Source organism: Barbus barbus (assembly GCF_936440315.1).
Source record: "Barbus barbus genome assembly, chromosome: 9".
Lineage (NCBI taxonomy): Eukaryota > Metazoa > Chordata > Actinopteri > Cypriniformes > Cyprinidae > Barbus > Barbus barbus.
The window spans coordinates 8,906,114-8,923,403 of NC_136737.1; the positions used below are offsets into that span (position 1 = coordinate 8,906,114).

The window sequence follows — 17,290 nt, forward strand, 5'->3', positions numbered from 1 at the left end:
AAGTTTTTATGGGCTTTTTCTTATTTGTGCTTATTTTGATAGCAAGGTCTGGCAACATGAGTCAATACGTAGGCTACCACGTTCTCTATTATTTCTTGCACCCCGGATACAGAGAGAGATGCGACTCTGATATGCATTTAACATTTAATCAATAACAACTATAGTTGTTCGGTCCCGTACACACTGCGTAGAATTTTTATGGTCATCTTAAGTTAATTTGGTAAGTTAATTCGGTTTTAGAATGCGATTGTCACTCCCGTAAAGTGACAATGGTGGTACAGGTAACTGTGTACAGGTTACGCACTAGAACAGGGGTGGCCACAGTCCTGCAGAGTTTTGCTCCAACCTTGACAAAAACAAACAAACAAACAAAAAAACTAGAAAGCTACAGCCTGTATTAAATGAAATTAGAGTGCTAAAAACTGCTTTTCAATAAGAATGAATGCATGGGTTACATTTTAAAGTCTTCATGGAAAAATATACATCAGTGAAAATGCCTTTGTGTTTTCTTTCAGAGGCGTCAAGAGCAGGATAATGTAGTGTACACTGGATTCTCAAGACCCTGAACAACTCTTGATCAAACTCTGATTCTGTTTTGGGGTTATATATAGATTGCACTCATACCCATTTTGGAGTGCTGATGGAAAAAAAATAGCACATTTTTCGCTCTAGCATGCCCCACTGTATCACTTTATGCATTTTGTAGCATTTTTGCTTTGGACAACCATTTGTAAGGTGAAGAAGTCCTGAAGTGGAAACAAGCATTGAGTGTGAATTGAGAAGCTGAGAAGAAAAAATTAGACAATCACACGGTCGCAAAATGAAAAGTGTGAACCTTAGTCTTTTCAGCTCATGTTTCATTCTGCTCTTAGTTTGATCTTTGATCTCTTATCACAGCTATTTTAACCCATTGTTGTATTCATGTCTGTTCAACCTCGTGATCTACAGATGTTTGGCCTGATCAAGCAGGCCATATTTTTTTTTAGATGTTAAAATCAGATTCAGGTGTGTTGTTTGTTTCATATGAACTCAGTTAATGGTTTACAGAACTCCCTATTTAAGACCTTGCTGTGACCAAACATGGAAAAACAGTGTGTTATTTTAGAGGGACAAAGGTCTTAAAACTGATATAAAAACTGGAGACTTATTATTTTTTTAAGTGTATATTAAATATTCTACTTCAATAATCAGTTAAAATATATTTTCCTAAACTATTTTATGAGTTATGTGATCACTGCCTGATTTTGATTTTAATTAACATTTGATCTGATCATCATCACTAGGAGCAATGCAACATTTTGAACAGAGTAGTACAGAAGTAATACTAAATATTACATTACATTATATACAGTGCTATGCATAAGTTTAGACACCCATGCTAAAGTTGACTAAAAAGAGAAATAAAAAATCATCTTTTGGAAATTGAACTTAATGCCTTAATTAAAAACAATTAGGAAAAATACAACCTTTAAGGGCACCAATTTTCTTTGTGAATGAATAATGTATCGTAAATAAATAAATGTATAAATAAAATACCTAGAGATTGGCATGGTTTTATTTCAGTTAGCCTAATAGCTGGTTTGATTTGCATTGAGAGATGATCTTATGGAAAGTACTCCATGCCAATCTCTAGGTATGGTGAAGGCTATGTGATGATGTGGAGCTATTTTAATTCCAAAGGCCAAGGGAACTTTATCAGGATGCATAGTATCCTGGATCCATGAAGTAACTGGCCTTTAAAAATAAAAATCTGCCTGCCTCTATGGGAATTTAACATAGGGGTGTCCAGACTTATGCACCCTGTATTTTAAGGAAGAACATTTATTTATTTACGATACAATATTCATTCACAAAGAAAATTGGTGTCCTTAAAGGTTGGATTTTTCCTAATTTTTTTAATTAAGGCATTAAGTTCAATTTCCAAAAGATGATTTTTTATTCCTCTTTTTAGTCAACTTTAGCATGGGTGTCTAAACTTATGCGAGCTCTCACGGCCTCTGATCTGTACTTGATAAAGTCCTGCGTGTTCGGCTCTGGCGTTTTTGATGGTCAGAGATCCAGTCTGATTTAATTGTAGTCGCTCCCTGAATCGCTCATCATCATCATTTATTGAGGCCTCATTCGTTTCTACATCAATATTAGCCAGGAGGATGCCTTTATCTCCAAACCTCCACACGATCAGATCATCCTCCTGTAATTCAGTAACATCATTCTGTAGAGTGACAGAATCTCCCTCCATCACTGATACTGACTTCACTCCACCCGTCTCACCAACCACACCTGGAAAACAAATCAAACAAAAACTGATTTGTACAGATTAATTCATGTGGAATCTTACAGCATGAAATCATGAAACCTGAAACAAGATCATTATTACATTAATGAAAGAGATACTCTTGAGATACTTACCAAAGACATCCACATTAAATATCCTGGATATGTTTTTTCTCTTGAGATTGTTAGTTTATATTGTCCTGAGTGTCTCTTTCTGGTGTTTCTGATGGTGAGAGAGCCAGTGTCTTGATCCACCTGCGATCTGCCTTTGAATTTCACATCATTAGTGACAAAAAAATGAGGTCAAGTCGCTCTTTCTGGTTATTTGAGAAATGACAGGTTCTTTTGGCCCAAACGACCACAGTATTGTATCATCGTTCTGTATTTCAGTAAGATGTGTAGAGTGACATAATCTCCTTCCATCACTGACGCTGTCTCTGTTCTGCACTAAACACACCTGCAAAACATAAATGAACCATAATAGATATAGACAGCTTAATCTGATACCACAGCAGTAACCTCAGTAAACAGATTCAATTGCAAACATTTGAGCAAAGCAAACGTTTATTGAAATAACCAGTTTTACCGATTTACATGTAAAACTGTAACCTCCAAGTTGTTATGTACAATGTTCTATTATATAAAAAAGAAGAAACACACACACACACACACACACACACACACACACACACACAGAGGTTATTTCCCCATTCTCCTCATATTTGAAATGTACATTTTAGTCACATTTTAAAATACCACTTGTCCTATAGTGTTTTTTATGTTTGATTTTTGTTACATTTTACCTTTAGTTTTGTTTTAACAAATTATGCATTAACATGCATGGCTGCACTGAAGTCTACACTGAATTTGGTCATTCAATATTATTGTGTTTGTACGTTAAACCACATTATTATTATTTATTATTATTTATTTATTTATTTTGTAGTGGACACACGATGGGAATATGACAGTGCTATTTTCAGCAGATATCGACGTCTGACTGAGATGCGATTTAATTTTTAAATTTTTTTTTTTTTTTTTTATGTTTGCCACATTATTTTATAAATGTTGGTTTGGCTATTAAACGGGTATCAGTTCATGCATTTGTTGTAGCATAGCTGATGTGAATGTGTCATGAATTAAACTAAAAAAATAACATAAATCCACTTACCGCCCAGAAGTAAGAGAGACAAAAATAATATCCTCTGCATGTTTTTTTTTTTTTTTGTAGAGCTGTGAATGTAATACAGATGATCGATGGAGATGATTTAATAGTGTTCTGTTCCGCTGAGTTTCATTCAAACCGAGCAATTAACAAATGCAAATATCTCACAAAATAGCCTGCAGTAAACTATACACTATATACAATGATCGATGTTTCTTAGTGATGTGACGTTCTGCACCGAGGCTGCGAAGCTTGTATTAAATAAAAAACAAAACAAAACCGAAAGATCTCACAGGGAAGCACGGTACCTGAGCTTTCGTTTTCCATAACAGGTGATCTGTGACGTCAGAATAGCTGGGACGTCTGGGACGCAAAGACACCTGTTTCCACTTTTGACCACAAGATGTCATTAGTGTGCAACCTGTTGAAAAGCTTCGAGTAATGAACCATTTTAGTTGCTTCCTTTCACCATCATTACAACTCACTCCTCCCCGCTCATTGCTCTCTCTCATATTCGTTGTAATGTGCACACTCTTGATTATAAAGTCTTTGTTAATATACACTAATGTTGTTTTTTTCAGCAAGGAGGTTTCAGCATGTTTTTCATTACTAAAGCACGGACAACATAAGAGTGAACAGAAGACAAGATACTTACCTTACTGGAGATGAGTTGTAGTGTTCCAGTGAGTGAAGTTTTTAAATAAGTGTGGAAAGTATGTATATGACTTGGTTTGGTTCTCATAGATCAATAATATTATTATTATGGTATTTATTATGTTTGATTTTTGTTACATTTTACTTTTAGTTTTAACAAATTATGCATTAAGAGCATGGCTGCTATAGATGCCACAGTCTCTTAGGGTGAGTTTGATGGGAATGTGTGTGCTGCCCAGAAACACATGAAAGCAGTAGCCATAACCAGAAGCACCGATGACTGGGGAAGAACCTCTAGGACCTCCAGACCTGGGATCACAGGTATGGTTCATGGAACACAAGCTCCGAGGCAAAAATATTAAGTGGCCTGTAGGGATGTAACGGTATGAAAAATTCTCATCACGATTATAGTGACCAAAATTCTCATGGTTATCAGTATTATCACAGTATTGTTAAAATGTGCTGGAGATGTTCAAAAAGTACCGATACATAAATCACTTCACCAAGTTTTATACTTAAAAATCAACAAACAGCAAATAAAATGACTCGTGTTTGCATAATCACTAAACAATAACATTACCAATGAAGTCTGGATTTTAAATGACAACTTGACTGACACCAGTTTAATAGCATGTTCAAATAAATAATGTAAATGTTCAAATAAAGCTTTGAAAAAGTTTCATATAAAGGTAAACCTCACATTTCAGCCTTTAAAGAAAAGAGTTAAGTCAAAATGATAATTGATTAATAAGGAGAAGGTGAGGGGGAAGTGGTGCGTGGCCAAGTATGACCCATACTCTGAATTTGTGCTCTGCATTTAACCCATCCAAGTGTACACACAGTAGTGAACACAAAAAGTGGGCAGCCAATGCTGCGGCACCCAGGGAGCAGTTGGGGGTTCGGTGCCTTGCTCAAGGGTCTCACCTCAGTCGTGGTATTGAGGATGGAGAGAGTGTTGGTTATTCACTCCTCCCACCTACAATCCCTGCCGGACCTGAGACTCGAACCCACGACCTTCAGGTTACAAGTCCAACTCTCTATCCACTTATCTGCTCCATGAATAATTCTATATAGCTTATCTGAATTGTTTAAATGTGTAGAATCCACATAAGCTTGTTTTTCATCAACCGGTTAAAATTTACAGCAGGTCATGCAAATTTGGTCCGTTTTTTGGACAGACAGAAACTGCACACAGGCTGAATGTAAATAAGTGTGACTCTGACAGCAGGTGACGCTTTATATGGAAAAGATGAATTACAGCTGATTCCCGTAAACTCCGCGAACAAAGCAGTATTGTTTAAGAACACTTCCTTTAGGTCTTACATGGAGCTAAGATGAAAACAAAATGCCATCGAATCGTTTCTGAAGACAGTCAGATCATTCAGAGATACATTCATATAATTAATTCACTGATTCATTTGTATAATTCCCCCAGCAGTCTTTTAAAACCTCCCAGCTTTTCCGCCCTATTTCACTCAAAACGTAACTCCTCTGCTGCTGTGAGCACGTGAGACTGTTACACTCTGCTTTATGCTGGACAGTATTTATTTATCCTGAGTTGTTCAGATCGTGGTAATCGAATACGGTTTTAATGATAATTAAAATTTGAAACGGTAATACTAACCGTTCACAATAAAAGAGAATACTAACCGTGTAACTAATCGTTACATCCCTAGAATAGAGAGAAGTCTTAAAATAAGATTAAGGGCCGGGATGACCTTGTTGCTATGGATGATGTCAGCATGCTTACTAACTATGCACACACAGTGATTGGCTGATAGTCCCTGTCAGAGATTTATTCATAGAAATATTGTAGAGTGTGATATTATGTTGCCATATTCAAATAAAGGTTTAAAAATCATGTTAATTGTCACATTGTCACATTAAAGATTTTTAAAATGCAGCCTAAGTGTCACTAATTAAACAAATATATGTTCAGCTAATTGTCAGACTCTTACATGCATGTTTCTCATAGCAGATATGCATATAAACAGCCTTTTAATGATCAGAGTAGAATAATCATGGCTGATAGTAAGACATACAAATGTAAAAGAAAAGCAAACTGGACACAGCTGTTACTTCTTGCCCAACTGGTTAATGAAAAGGATATAATTAAAGGAAAAAAGTCCTAAATTTAGAACTGGCACGCCCATGCAAGTTATGAGCTATTAATAAAATAATATTTTATTTCTTTGTAAATAAAATAACTTTAGGTGTCTGATCCACTCTGAGAATGGATAACTTTTTTATTGCATTTATTTCACTGCAGCCGCCTGTATCTACAATCAAGGTGAGATATTTGGAATCCCTAACAAGTGCATACTTGGCCAGCTGACCCAGTGCATTGTGATTGACCAAACATCTCAAGTGTGTGTCGGAAACTAAAAAGCCTTACCTTAATCACAAGCTTCAGCTTCTAAAGCAATTAAAAAGACTTTGTATAAAGGTGTTGTATCTTTGCAGATCTTATACATGCACAAACAGCTATATAATGCCCTAAAGAAATAGGAATACCTGAAAACACATCATATGACCCCTTTAATCTTAAAGAATAAATGTAAGTTTTCCAGCATCCCTCCGACACCCCTTCTCCATACTTACTATTCCTGTAGGGGGGATACTCTGGGTTCAGACCAAAATTCCGAGCTTTGAGCCCTCCCCTCGGGCAGCACGCCAAATACGCATAAACTTTATTCTATTTATTATATGTAAGTGTGAAATCGCGAAATTTGAAAGGACAGAATCGATTTCTTCAGGCGAGTGAAATTCTTCATTGTGATATACACTGCCCTCCAAAAGTTTGGAAATGCCCTAGAAAAGTGGGGTTAATTTTGCACTGATAAGGGACAACACAAATTATGAAAACATTTTATTACATAAACAGTTTATACATTAAAAAAACCCTTAAATTTCGATTCATCAAAATATCCGCCATTAGCAGCTATTACAGCTCTGCATAATCTGGACATTCGAGTTGTCAGTTTATTCAAACATTGACTTTGAATTGGCGATTAATTGTTGAAGCTACAGTATTAAGGTGTGCTGACCCAAAAATCTTTTGAAAACCTGGGCCAAGTTTAAACCAGTATCCAGGCATCACAGCTGGTAAAGGGGCATGTCAACTTTGACATGTATATACTGCCATTATTATGTTTCATTGCTGGTCTTCAATGATAATGTCAAGTTAATGTATATGCACCAAAAAATGATAAGGATTTATACTGATATCGTCCAAAACCACACTTTGCCAGGGGTGTTTCCAAACTTTTGGAGGGCAGTGTATATCTATATCCACGTTTGTTTAACAGTTGAATCAGTGTTTGAGCACTGCATTAATGATCAAACAGAAATATCAAATACACATAGCTCAGTATATTTATATGAACATTTATTCAAATGCTTAACAAATGAGAATACTACAAATAGCAGTGAATAATAATCCAAGGCACAACACAATGTGGTATCACACCATATTTCTTTAAATACAGAGTTGGGTAAAAGTGCTAATTTTTCTCACAACATGCACATTGCTTTCTACGGTCATTATAGTCATGTATATAAATGACCATTCCATGCATATACTATATATTGAACACAGTTAAAATAGCATTTATTTGACTGAAATTTAGGAATCGCCAGCCAGCTGAATATCTAGATAGTGCTGTAAATGTTTATATGGTTACAGATGAAGTTGATGCTACATTTTTTTTAAAACCTGTAAGATATTGACAATTTCTTGTGGCTTGGGGGTTCGGTGCCTTGCTAAAGTCGTGGTATTGAGGGTAGAGATAGTGCTGTACATTCACCCCCCCCCCCCCACCTACAATTCCTGCCGGCCTGAGACTCGAACTTGCTAACTTTACATTACAAGTCCGACTCTCTAACCATTAGGCCCTGATTTTAAAATTTGTCTAGTTTAACAAGACTGTCATTGCATCACCCTGCCAGTGTCATGCACCTTAGAGTTCTAGACTTTTTCTTTACTTTAAATATGCGCCGAAAATTTACATGCAAGTTTAAAAAGTGCACCGGTTCATTTCTCACTTTCAATGGATGTATTCAAGAGGTGCATAAAAATCAGTGGTTGACTTCAGAATGACTGACACGGGTAGGTGTATCTTATTTCATCAAACTAAACTTGTCGTCTGCTGCATATTCACTTAATCAGAAGCCCCTCCATTCACCATTACAATTGCTGATTTATTCATTGTAGAATCTGAAATACAAAGAACATGAGAGACGTTAAAAAGAAGGAAGATCTTGAGATCAATTCTGTTAAATGTACCATAAAATTACCAATTACTAAGTTCAGTAGTATTTGAGAACTTGTTCTTTTCTCTCAAATTATTATGTGTGAACTCAGTCTACACAACATACAAAAGCAAGTGGAAAGTTTACTTGGATGATATAGATCAGGGGTAGGCAACGTTGGTCCTGGAGTGCCGATGTCCTGCAGAGTTTAGCTCCAACCCTGAAAAAACCTTACCTGCCTGTAGCCCTAGTAATTCTGAAGACCTTGATTAGCTTGTTCAGGTGTATTTGATTAGGGTTCGAGCTAAACTCTACAGCGGCACTCCAGGACCGACGTTGCCTACCCCTGATATAGATGGATGTTCAGACCGCAGGCAGATCGTATCATATTGGAAGAGTTGATTTGCTCACCAGAGACAGTGACATTGAATTTCCAGCAAATGTACTTTCCGCATCCGCTGAGGAACTTTAGTTGATAAACTCCAGTGTCACTGGTTCTGGTGTTCTTGATGGTCAGAGATCCAGTTTGATGATGCAGCTCCACTCTGTCTCTGAATCTCACATCATCACCATATGAAGTGTTATTGATGTCTCCATTCATTCCAGTTGCTAGGGTTTTATCTTGAAAGCTCCACTGTAGCCGCTCACCTTTTTTTATGTTAAAGTCAGTGATTAGAATTAAACATTCTTCCACCATCGCTGAAACTGTCTTGGGACCAGACTCACCTGAAGAACAAACAGAGAAAGTTACTCGTACTGAAATAGATTTGATATTACACTGAAATTCAACTGAGGTATCATGTCACGAAATATAGTCTAAAAGCACTATATTAAGTTAACATTTAGTTTCCAGTATTAAATATGATTAATTGGTCCCTGGGCTCCAATTTTAAAACCCATGTTCTATGCAATCCAAATTCAGAAATAAATCACACCAATAATTAAATGTAGATAGCAGTTTAATCATTACTCCAACTAATTGTTATTTTGATAAATTATTCTGATCACTATTACTGCTTTCATTTACTTGTCTGTAGAATATCAAAGCTACGTTTAAGTGCGAATTATCTCCATCCACTGCATGCAGGCCAAAATAAATAATCAAATTCGATGAGGATTTATTACGGATTCGTTTTTGCAGTTTAGTTTAATTGAATCTGTTGCTGGAAGAAAACATTTTGAAGTGAAACTGAAAGACTCACAACAAATGAAAACTCTGAAGTTCCTGTACGAGGTCCTTCTGCTGCTGACAATCTTTAGTTTATAAGGTCCGGTTGTGATGTTCTTGATGGTCAGAGATCCAGTGTTCTTGTCCAGCAGTAGTCGGTCTCTGAATCTCTCATCGGCATCAGCGTATGTGATCTCTTTGGTCTCTCCAGTGAGCTGAGCAATGAGAGTGTTTTCATCTCCAAACATCCACAGGATCAGATCATCTCTCTGTGTTTCTGTATCAGGGTTTAGAGTCACATCCTTGCCCTGCACTGCTAAAATCATCTTCACTGTGACAGCAGCACAAAGAGAAATACAGAGAAAAAAAAGTTTCCAATATATTAGTGTGTCTGTATCAGTATCATAAATCATTTTCTTTTTAAATCTGAACCAGAAGAACCAAGAGAACCAAACTACAACTGTGAACACACCCTTGTGCTGAATTAACTGCAGAAAAAACAAAAGACCTGAGATACTCACCTCTCACAACAACATTGATTCTCTTGATTGCGGCCCCTTTTTTGCTGATGATCTTCTGTTTATAAACTCCAGTGTGTTCAGCTGTGAAGTTTCTAATGGTCAGGGATCCAGTATTAATGTCCAGCCCCAGATTGTCTCCAAATCTCCCATCGACGCCATCAAATGTAGAGATCTTTCCACTCCCTTCTTTGATTTCAGCTATGAGAGTGTTTTCATCTCCAAACAGCCACAGTACCTTATCTTTTTTCCGTATTTCAGAATTAGTCTTCAGAATTAAAGACTCTCCCTCCTTCACCGACACGTTCATCACTTTATGTCACAGCAGCACATAGAAACAGAGAAATTAGGAGATTTTTACATGCGAGTTAGTAAAGCTTCACTGAGCATGTGTGTGTACTGGTATTCGTAATAAACTGTAAAATTAACATGCATACCTATATCATTTTTTAACAAAAACAAAATTTATCTATGTGTGTGTGCATCAAGTGTGCCACACCTGAACTGAAAAGGGAGGGAAAAACATTGATTGCCATCTGGTGGCTGGCTGCAGTAGAGCTCATAAACCCCGCCTTCATGTAAATGAATTGAACGTGAGACAAACTAAATCAAATTAAACTTCAAAAAATTTTCTTCCAAAGATGGTTTTCCTCATTTTAGATAGTTCTTATCACGCTAATGTATGCTGAGGTGTCCGTTTTTTTCTCTCTTTCTAATAAGTTTGCTTCTTTTTTTAGCTATTTGATGCTATAAAAACGGGGTGTGATGTCACAATTGTAAGCATGCGATTGGATCTGTGGGAGTTTGGGCGGGACTTACCACAGCTCAACCTCCGATCAGACTCTGGGTCTAAATAACATAATTCAACAGTCTGTGGTGTGCATCATGTGCACATTGTTTAATTCTGTAATTTCCTGTACTGCATCAATACATAATTTTGCACACTATAACATTTAATAAGATGAGGAACATGCAAAGAAACAAATTACAATAAAACACCATAATATGCACCTAAACTAAAATTTAGTTTTGTAAAAAAATCTGTTCCTTTCTGTGCATCATCACACAAAGATACAAAATAAACTGAAAGACAGCTACTCACAATTTATTACAACTTTGAATCTCTTGTTTGTGGTTCCTTTGCTGCTGCTGCTCGTCTGTAGTTTGTAAATCCCAGAGAGTTCGGTTCTCATGTTCCTGATGGTCAGTGATCCAATCCTCTTGTCCAGCTCTAGTCTGTCTCTGAATATCCCATCAGCACCTTCATATGTTTCTCTGGTCTTTCCAGTCATTTGAGCAATGAGATTGTTTTCATCGCCAAACATCCACAGGATCAGATCATCTTTCTGTACTTCTGTATCAGGGTATAAAGTGACTGATTGCCCCTCCATAACTGATATCATCACGACTGTGACAGCAGCGCATAAAAAGAAAAAAATGTTGCTATTAGATCAAGTGTGGATGCTCTTTTATCGGTGATAAAATAATATTGAAGGTACTGCATTATGCGCATGCGCTTTATGAGCCCTGCTTATGACATTTTAGTCTCATGATTTGTGTCTGCTTGCATCCTGTTCAGGCAAACAGGAAAGGGGTAGAGGATATAAACGAAGGACAGTCAGCCAACAGAAAATGCTTAAGTGTATGAAAAGACAATTCTGTCCCGTTGTGTGAGAAGCCAACCCAGATATTTTATAATAAAATGGAAGACTTTGAACACTTTTGTATGTGATTGTTGCTCTTCCGTTTGGCCAATGCATGGCCAGATGATTGATAGACAATAAGTAAATTATAATTCAGCAATATTCTTCCTCCTGCCGAATAAAGAGCCACCATATTCTCTAAAGCTTTCTTCCCACTTTTGTCATTTTTAAATAATTGTGTTGGTCAATATGTTGTTAAATTTGTGTGGACAATCAACTCAAGCTTAATGTGTGAAATAACTGCCATTGAACAACTCCTTATAATACTGAAAGACCTGAGATACTCACGTCTGACAGTAACAATGAATCTTTGATACAAGGTCCCTCTGCTGCTGATGGTCTGCAGTTTATAGACTCCAATGTGTTCAGTTGTGATGTTTGTGATAGTCAGTGATCCAGTCTTGTCTAGTTTCAGTTTGTCTCTGAATCTCCCATCAGCACCATCAAATGTAGTGATCTCTCTGGTTTCACTTTTGATTTCAGCTATGAGAGTCTCTTGAGGTCCAAATGTCCACATGATCTGATCATCTCTCCGTATTTCAGCATCAGTCTTTAGAGTGACAGATTCTCCCTCCTTTACTGATACTGTCCTCTCTTCATCTGTCACAGCAGCACATACAAACAGAAATGTGGAGATTGTACGGTCAATGAATGAGCAATGTCAGTAACACGTGATCTAATAATTGATAACCATTTACATAACGTTGTCTTAATGATACAAGTTAAATTAGTTAACCTCTTGCTATACGAGTTGAAATACTTACATGTTTTGCATAGTTGTTCAGAGATAGTGTCTACATTAACACCTAAAAAAAACAAAATGAGATTATGAGCATGTAGAAGATGATGTATGGTTCTTAAGCTTCTAATAAAAGATATTTTGGAATAATGTTGTGTGTTAACATTAGCAGCCATTAATGTGAATTAAGAATAAACAATACTTTCCACAGCATTTATTACTCGTTTAATGTTCTTGTATATTTAATATACACTCAGGCAGTAAAGGATATTTCCACAGAAATGTTAACTATACTGTTAATATTCCTTGATTAGTTAAAAACATTTAGTTAACCCAACAATGTAAATTCTGACATTATTTAATTGCCCTCATGTCATTCCAAACCTGTATGACTTTCATCTGTGGGCCACATAAGATTAATCAAAATCATTCCTTTGGAGTTCCACAAGCAAAAAAAAGAAAGAAAGAAAGAGCGAACAGCATGCAGGTTTCAAATTATTTGAGGGAGAATAAATAATCAAATAATATTTGGGTCACACTTCATTTTTAATGGTCCAATTCTCACTATTAACAAATCATTAACTACGACTTTAGCCTCAAACTCCTAATTTACTGCTTATTAATAGTTAGTAAGGTAGTTGTTAAAGGGGACATCAGATGCGAAATTCCCTTTTACATGGTGTTTGAACATAAATGTGTGTTGGCAGTATATGTACACAACCACCAGTGATTTTTTTTAAATCCCCAAAAGTCATAATCACTTTCTCAGATCAAGCTATCCACAGATTCTTGGCAAATGGACATCACACAGGCCAAGGACCCTCCCACGACGGGCACTGCCGTTTTACCATAAACATGTTTCGACGCCGCAGCAGGCAGAGTTGCCAAGTCCACGAATTATACGCGACTTTGGACTTCTTTTTTGTAAAGTTGCGTAAAAAAATCCCAGGTCTCGGGTTGTGGTTTTTTGGGCTTATTTATAAAATATATAGTTGCTTGTTAGGCAAATCTGACAAGCACCTTTGTTTCTTTATTTATGTTCGCCGTATTCTCCAATGCATTTATTGACACGGTCTGCTCGCAGCTGATAGAGAACCAGTGCAATAATATAAGGGCTGCAGCGTAATTTGCCAAATGTTCCGCCCCCTCCTCCCCCTCATTGGAGACGCTGTAATCCAAGCGATGATAGAAGTAGACGTAGAGGAGTAGGATAACTCTCTTTTAGCCTAATTTTTCCTTTTTACAATGTTTCTTTGTTCCCACTTTTGTTGCAGTTTGCTGACTTTTGTAAAATAGCTTCATGCTTTTCAGATAAGAGTACTTTCAGTTTAATATGTTGCAGGCTCATTTGTTGGTAATAAATAATTTATAACAAATAATATTGATGATAATAAATCATCAAATAAATATTGGGCTTGTTTTGGAAGCTGCGGTTGTTTATTTGTCTCGCGAGAGTGAGAATGTCTCCTAAGCAAGTGAGGCGTTTTGTTGTTGGATAGAATCATGAACATAGCAGACAATAGAAGCAATCAAAACAAACAAAAGAGCAATAATATGCAAGTGCTATATTATTATAATAATTAAAACTAACTTTGTGTAAAAAAAAGAAAGAAAAGTGAATCGAATCGTTAGTTTTTTCGTGAGTTGAGTGAATCGTTACATCCCTATTTTCTATATATAATATATCTTTATATTTTCTATTTATATACTTTCTATAAATAAAGTAATACCAAATATGAAGTGATAGATGAACTCCATTACAGTTGTAGGAAACAAGCATTAAAGCAAAGAAAAAAACAAACCCATCTGTGTAGCTCCGTCCTCAGAGTTTCTGTAATAGTGTCTGAAAGAAGAAGCTGAATGAAGCCATAAACAGTGACACACATACAGTTGTGAGTCAGACAGCCCACACAAACCTCAAAACAGCCACAGCAAGCTTATTACTTCATGCAACATTTCTCAACCTTGCCCTTAGTTCTGTGAACCAAGATGTAGTTGTGGTCAATTCTGCATTTTGAACAGAAATTCAGAAATTAGTATATGAATGTCATGCAACTCAGTATTGCACAATCACACATTGTATTAATTAAATCACAAACAGAACTTGTGGTAAGAAAAATATAGAAATACTGAATATGAACGCTCATACATCAGAACTCTACTATCAGACTTAAATTTGCCGTTTCATCTATAATACTTACTCTCTAACTGTTGTTCAGAGATCTTTGGTTCTTGTCGTATCAGCACATAGAAATGGAGAAAATAGGAGATCATTAGAGATGATCAACGCCATTTTTTGAACATTATTTGACAACTTTATGTGCAGTTAAGTGGTTATGTGGTGAAAATCTTCCTCTTTGCTTATCAGTCAATTACAATACTATTACGGTCCTTTAACAGAAATGTTTCTATGAACTATTTTAGCATTAAAAAAAAGAAAAGAGAGAGAGAGAGAGAGAGAGAGAGAGAGAGAGAGAGAGAGAGAGAGAGAGAGAGAGAGAGAGAGAGAGAGAGAGAGAGAGCTCAGTAGGATGGCATTTGAGTTTTTTTTTTTTTTCTTGAATCGTCCCTTCAAGTAAGCATAAACAACTAAAACTATTGAACAGATAAGAGGCGATAGATTCAATGACACATGACATTTTCTTGTTTTGCAAATACATCTGAGAGGCGATATGAAGAGCCCAGGCAGACCAGCTAACATTCAAAATGGCCAAAAGAGAGCAGGATTGTGATTTTAGGTCACAGATGTTATTAAATACTGCAGTAAAATAATCATTAGCAGATCTTGTGGTAACAAAACTAACATCATATTATACAAAAATCATATTATACATTTAAGCTCTACTGTGGCATGATAAAGCTAATTTTACTCTTGCAGTATGAACTAATACTTACCCATTACATGCATTAGATCACAGATTCTGTGGCGATAGTAAAAAACAACAGTAGCTGCAGCTGCAGCCAACAGCAAAACAATAAAACATATTCCTGCAATAGCACCTGGAGACAGACCTGGTCCTGTAATGATAAAGAGAGACAGGAACAAACACTTTAAACATCAGCACTGTATAACCTGAGTGAAGATCTCATAATACATCTCTGTTAATGATCCTTCATTTCATTTTAACATTAAAACAGTAGTGAAGATTAAACAATTAAAAATACTGTAACATTATCAGAAATCCGAGAACATTGTACTTATCACATATTTTAAGATAAGAATTCTTCTGGGAAAGAAGTTTTGAGCTCTGTTAAAGTACAATGTATTAATTCAATTTCGTTTATTACGTAATACACACTTGAATAAAACTTACTAAAAAAGTATCCTCACCATAAACAGTAACATTGAAAGTCTTAATTAAGTTCCCAGTGCTGTGGTCGATGTGTAGTTCATAAAGTCCAGAGTGACTGGTTTTCATGTTCTTGATGGTCAGAGATCCAGACGGATTATCCAGATGCACTCTGTCTCTAAACATTTCATTAGTTTTACTTAAACTGACCTCATATCTAGACATTTCAGCAATGATTGGATCTTTAACTCCAAACCTCCACACTATCTTAATAATTCCCTGTATTTGAGTGAGATCAGGGTTTAGAGTAACAGAATCTCCCTCCATCACGGACACCTTCACTTCATCCGTTTTATCACCAAACACACCTGAAGAACAAACAGAGACAGTTTCTCAGAGATTAAACTCATACAACATTGAACAAATTTCACAGATCATTTAGTCTTGTCTTATAAACACAAGCTACAAATAACGATTGGTGCAGTCCAACAAAATAATGAGAGAAAATCTCATTAAAGGGGTACCTTGAGCGTCAAAAAGCGACGCCAAAACCAAGCGTCAATATGTGACGAGTTGGGATGAGACTATGTTATACATTAATGTATTTAGCAGAAACCTTTATACAAAGCTACTTATAAATGAGAAATACAGCATAAGCAGTTCATCCTACAGTAACACGAGACATTCTGTGATATAATGTTACAGTGTTTCAACATGTACAAAGATTAGTGTTTTTTTGTTTGTTTTATATTAATTACAATTGCTGACTCTAATTATGGACAAAGAGAATGAAGGATTGGATTTGTGAAGTGAAAATTATTTAGTAAAAAGATCAAATTAGGGTAAGATGCCCCACCCAGAACTGACACAGAAGGCCCACATTGAGAGGAACTTTGTTTTAAAAAGAAAGATTATTAGATTCGCTGAAAAATTAGGCCAGCCGTGTTTATATCACAAATGTGATCGCTGTGAATATGATAAGAAACTCCAGGATTTAAAACTCTTACATTTCTGGCGTAAAAGTGAAACTATGCTAAAGAATAGCCAGAAATCGTACACTTACCGCACATCAGTAATAAAATCAGCTCGGTCCTGAAAGTGCTCTTCATATTGTTGCAGATTCCAGCGAAATGTCGATGAAAAAAAGGCATTGAGTGTCTGATTACAAACCTGACTGGACAAAGGAAAACGCAACAGACCTCTATTCACAAGAAGACTTTCACTTCTTCTTTTTATCGGCGGCTCACGTTCTTCAAATGAAGCATTACCGCCATCTACTGAGGGAAATGAATCAGAGACTCTTCCTCTTCTTCTGTTTTCATTTATTTTCATTATAGTATTTTCAAGCCTGGGGCGCCATCTGCTGGACGGGACGCAACATTGCAGAATTAAAAAAAAAAAAGTTAATTAAATGTATGTATCGTATTATGAAAGCTGCGCACACGCTGTACACTTTTACTGTGCACTGTCCACACACTGCTTGTATTTGTCCATTTCTTTTACTAGATTATACAATCCTAAAAAACGA

General features: G+C 36.2%; 1 protein-coding gene across 2 annotated transcripts in view; it reads right to left on the minus strand.

The window, feature by feature from the left end:
- LOC306874987 (uncharacterized protein) overlaps positions 1-17,044 on the minus strand; it is a 127,589-nt gene extending 110,545 nt beyond the window's left edge. Inside the window, exons 1-11 of one of the 2 annotated variants that reach the window (XM_079425334.1) lie at positions 16,826-17,044; positions 15,804-16,130; positions 15,368-15,490; positions 14,674-14,703; positions 12,498-12,539; positions 12,022-12,333; positions 11,133-11,438; positions 10,034-10,342; positions 9,547-9,843; positions 8,756-9,070; positions 7,452-8,309 (exon numbers count right to left, since the gene is read on the minus strand). In XM_079425334.1, coding sequence (XP_079281460.1) covers positions 8,254-8,309; positions 8,756-9,070; positions 9,547-9,843; positions 10,034-10,342; positions 11,133-11,438; positions 12,022-12,333; positions 12,498-12,539; positions 14,674-14,703; positions 15,368-15,490; positions 15,804-16,130; positions 16,826-16,913 — 2,205 coding nt within the window. In that variant the 5' untranslated portion in view covers positions 16,914-17,044 and the 3' untranslated portion in view covers positions 7,452-8,253. Of the gene's footprint in view, positions 1-7,451; positions 8,310-8,755; positions 9,071-9,546; positions 9,844-10,033; positions 10,343-11,132; positions 11,439-12,021; positions 12,334-12,497; positions 12,540-14,673; positions 14,704-15,367; positions 15,491-15,803; positions 16,131-16,825 lie in introns of those variants that run through there. The other variant, XM_079425333.1, reaches the window with a different exon arrangement.
- Positions 17,045-17,290: the final 246 nt, after the last annotated feature.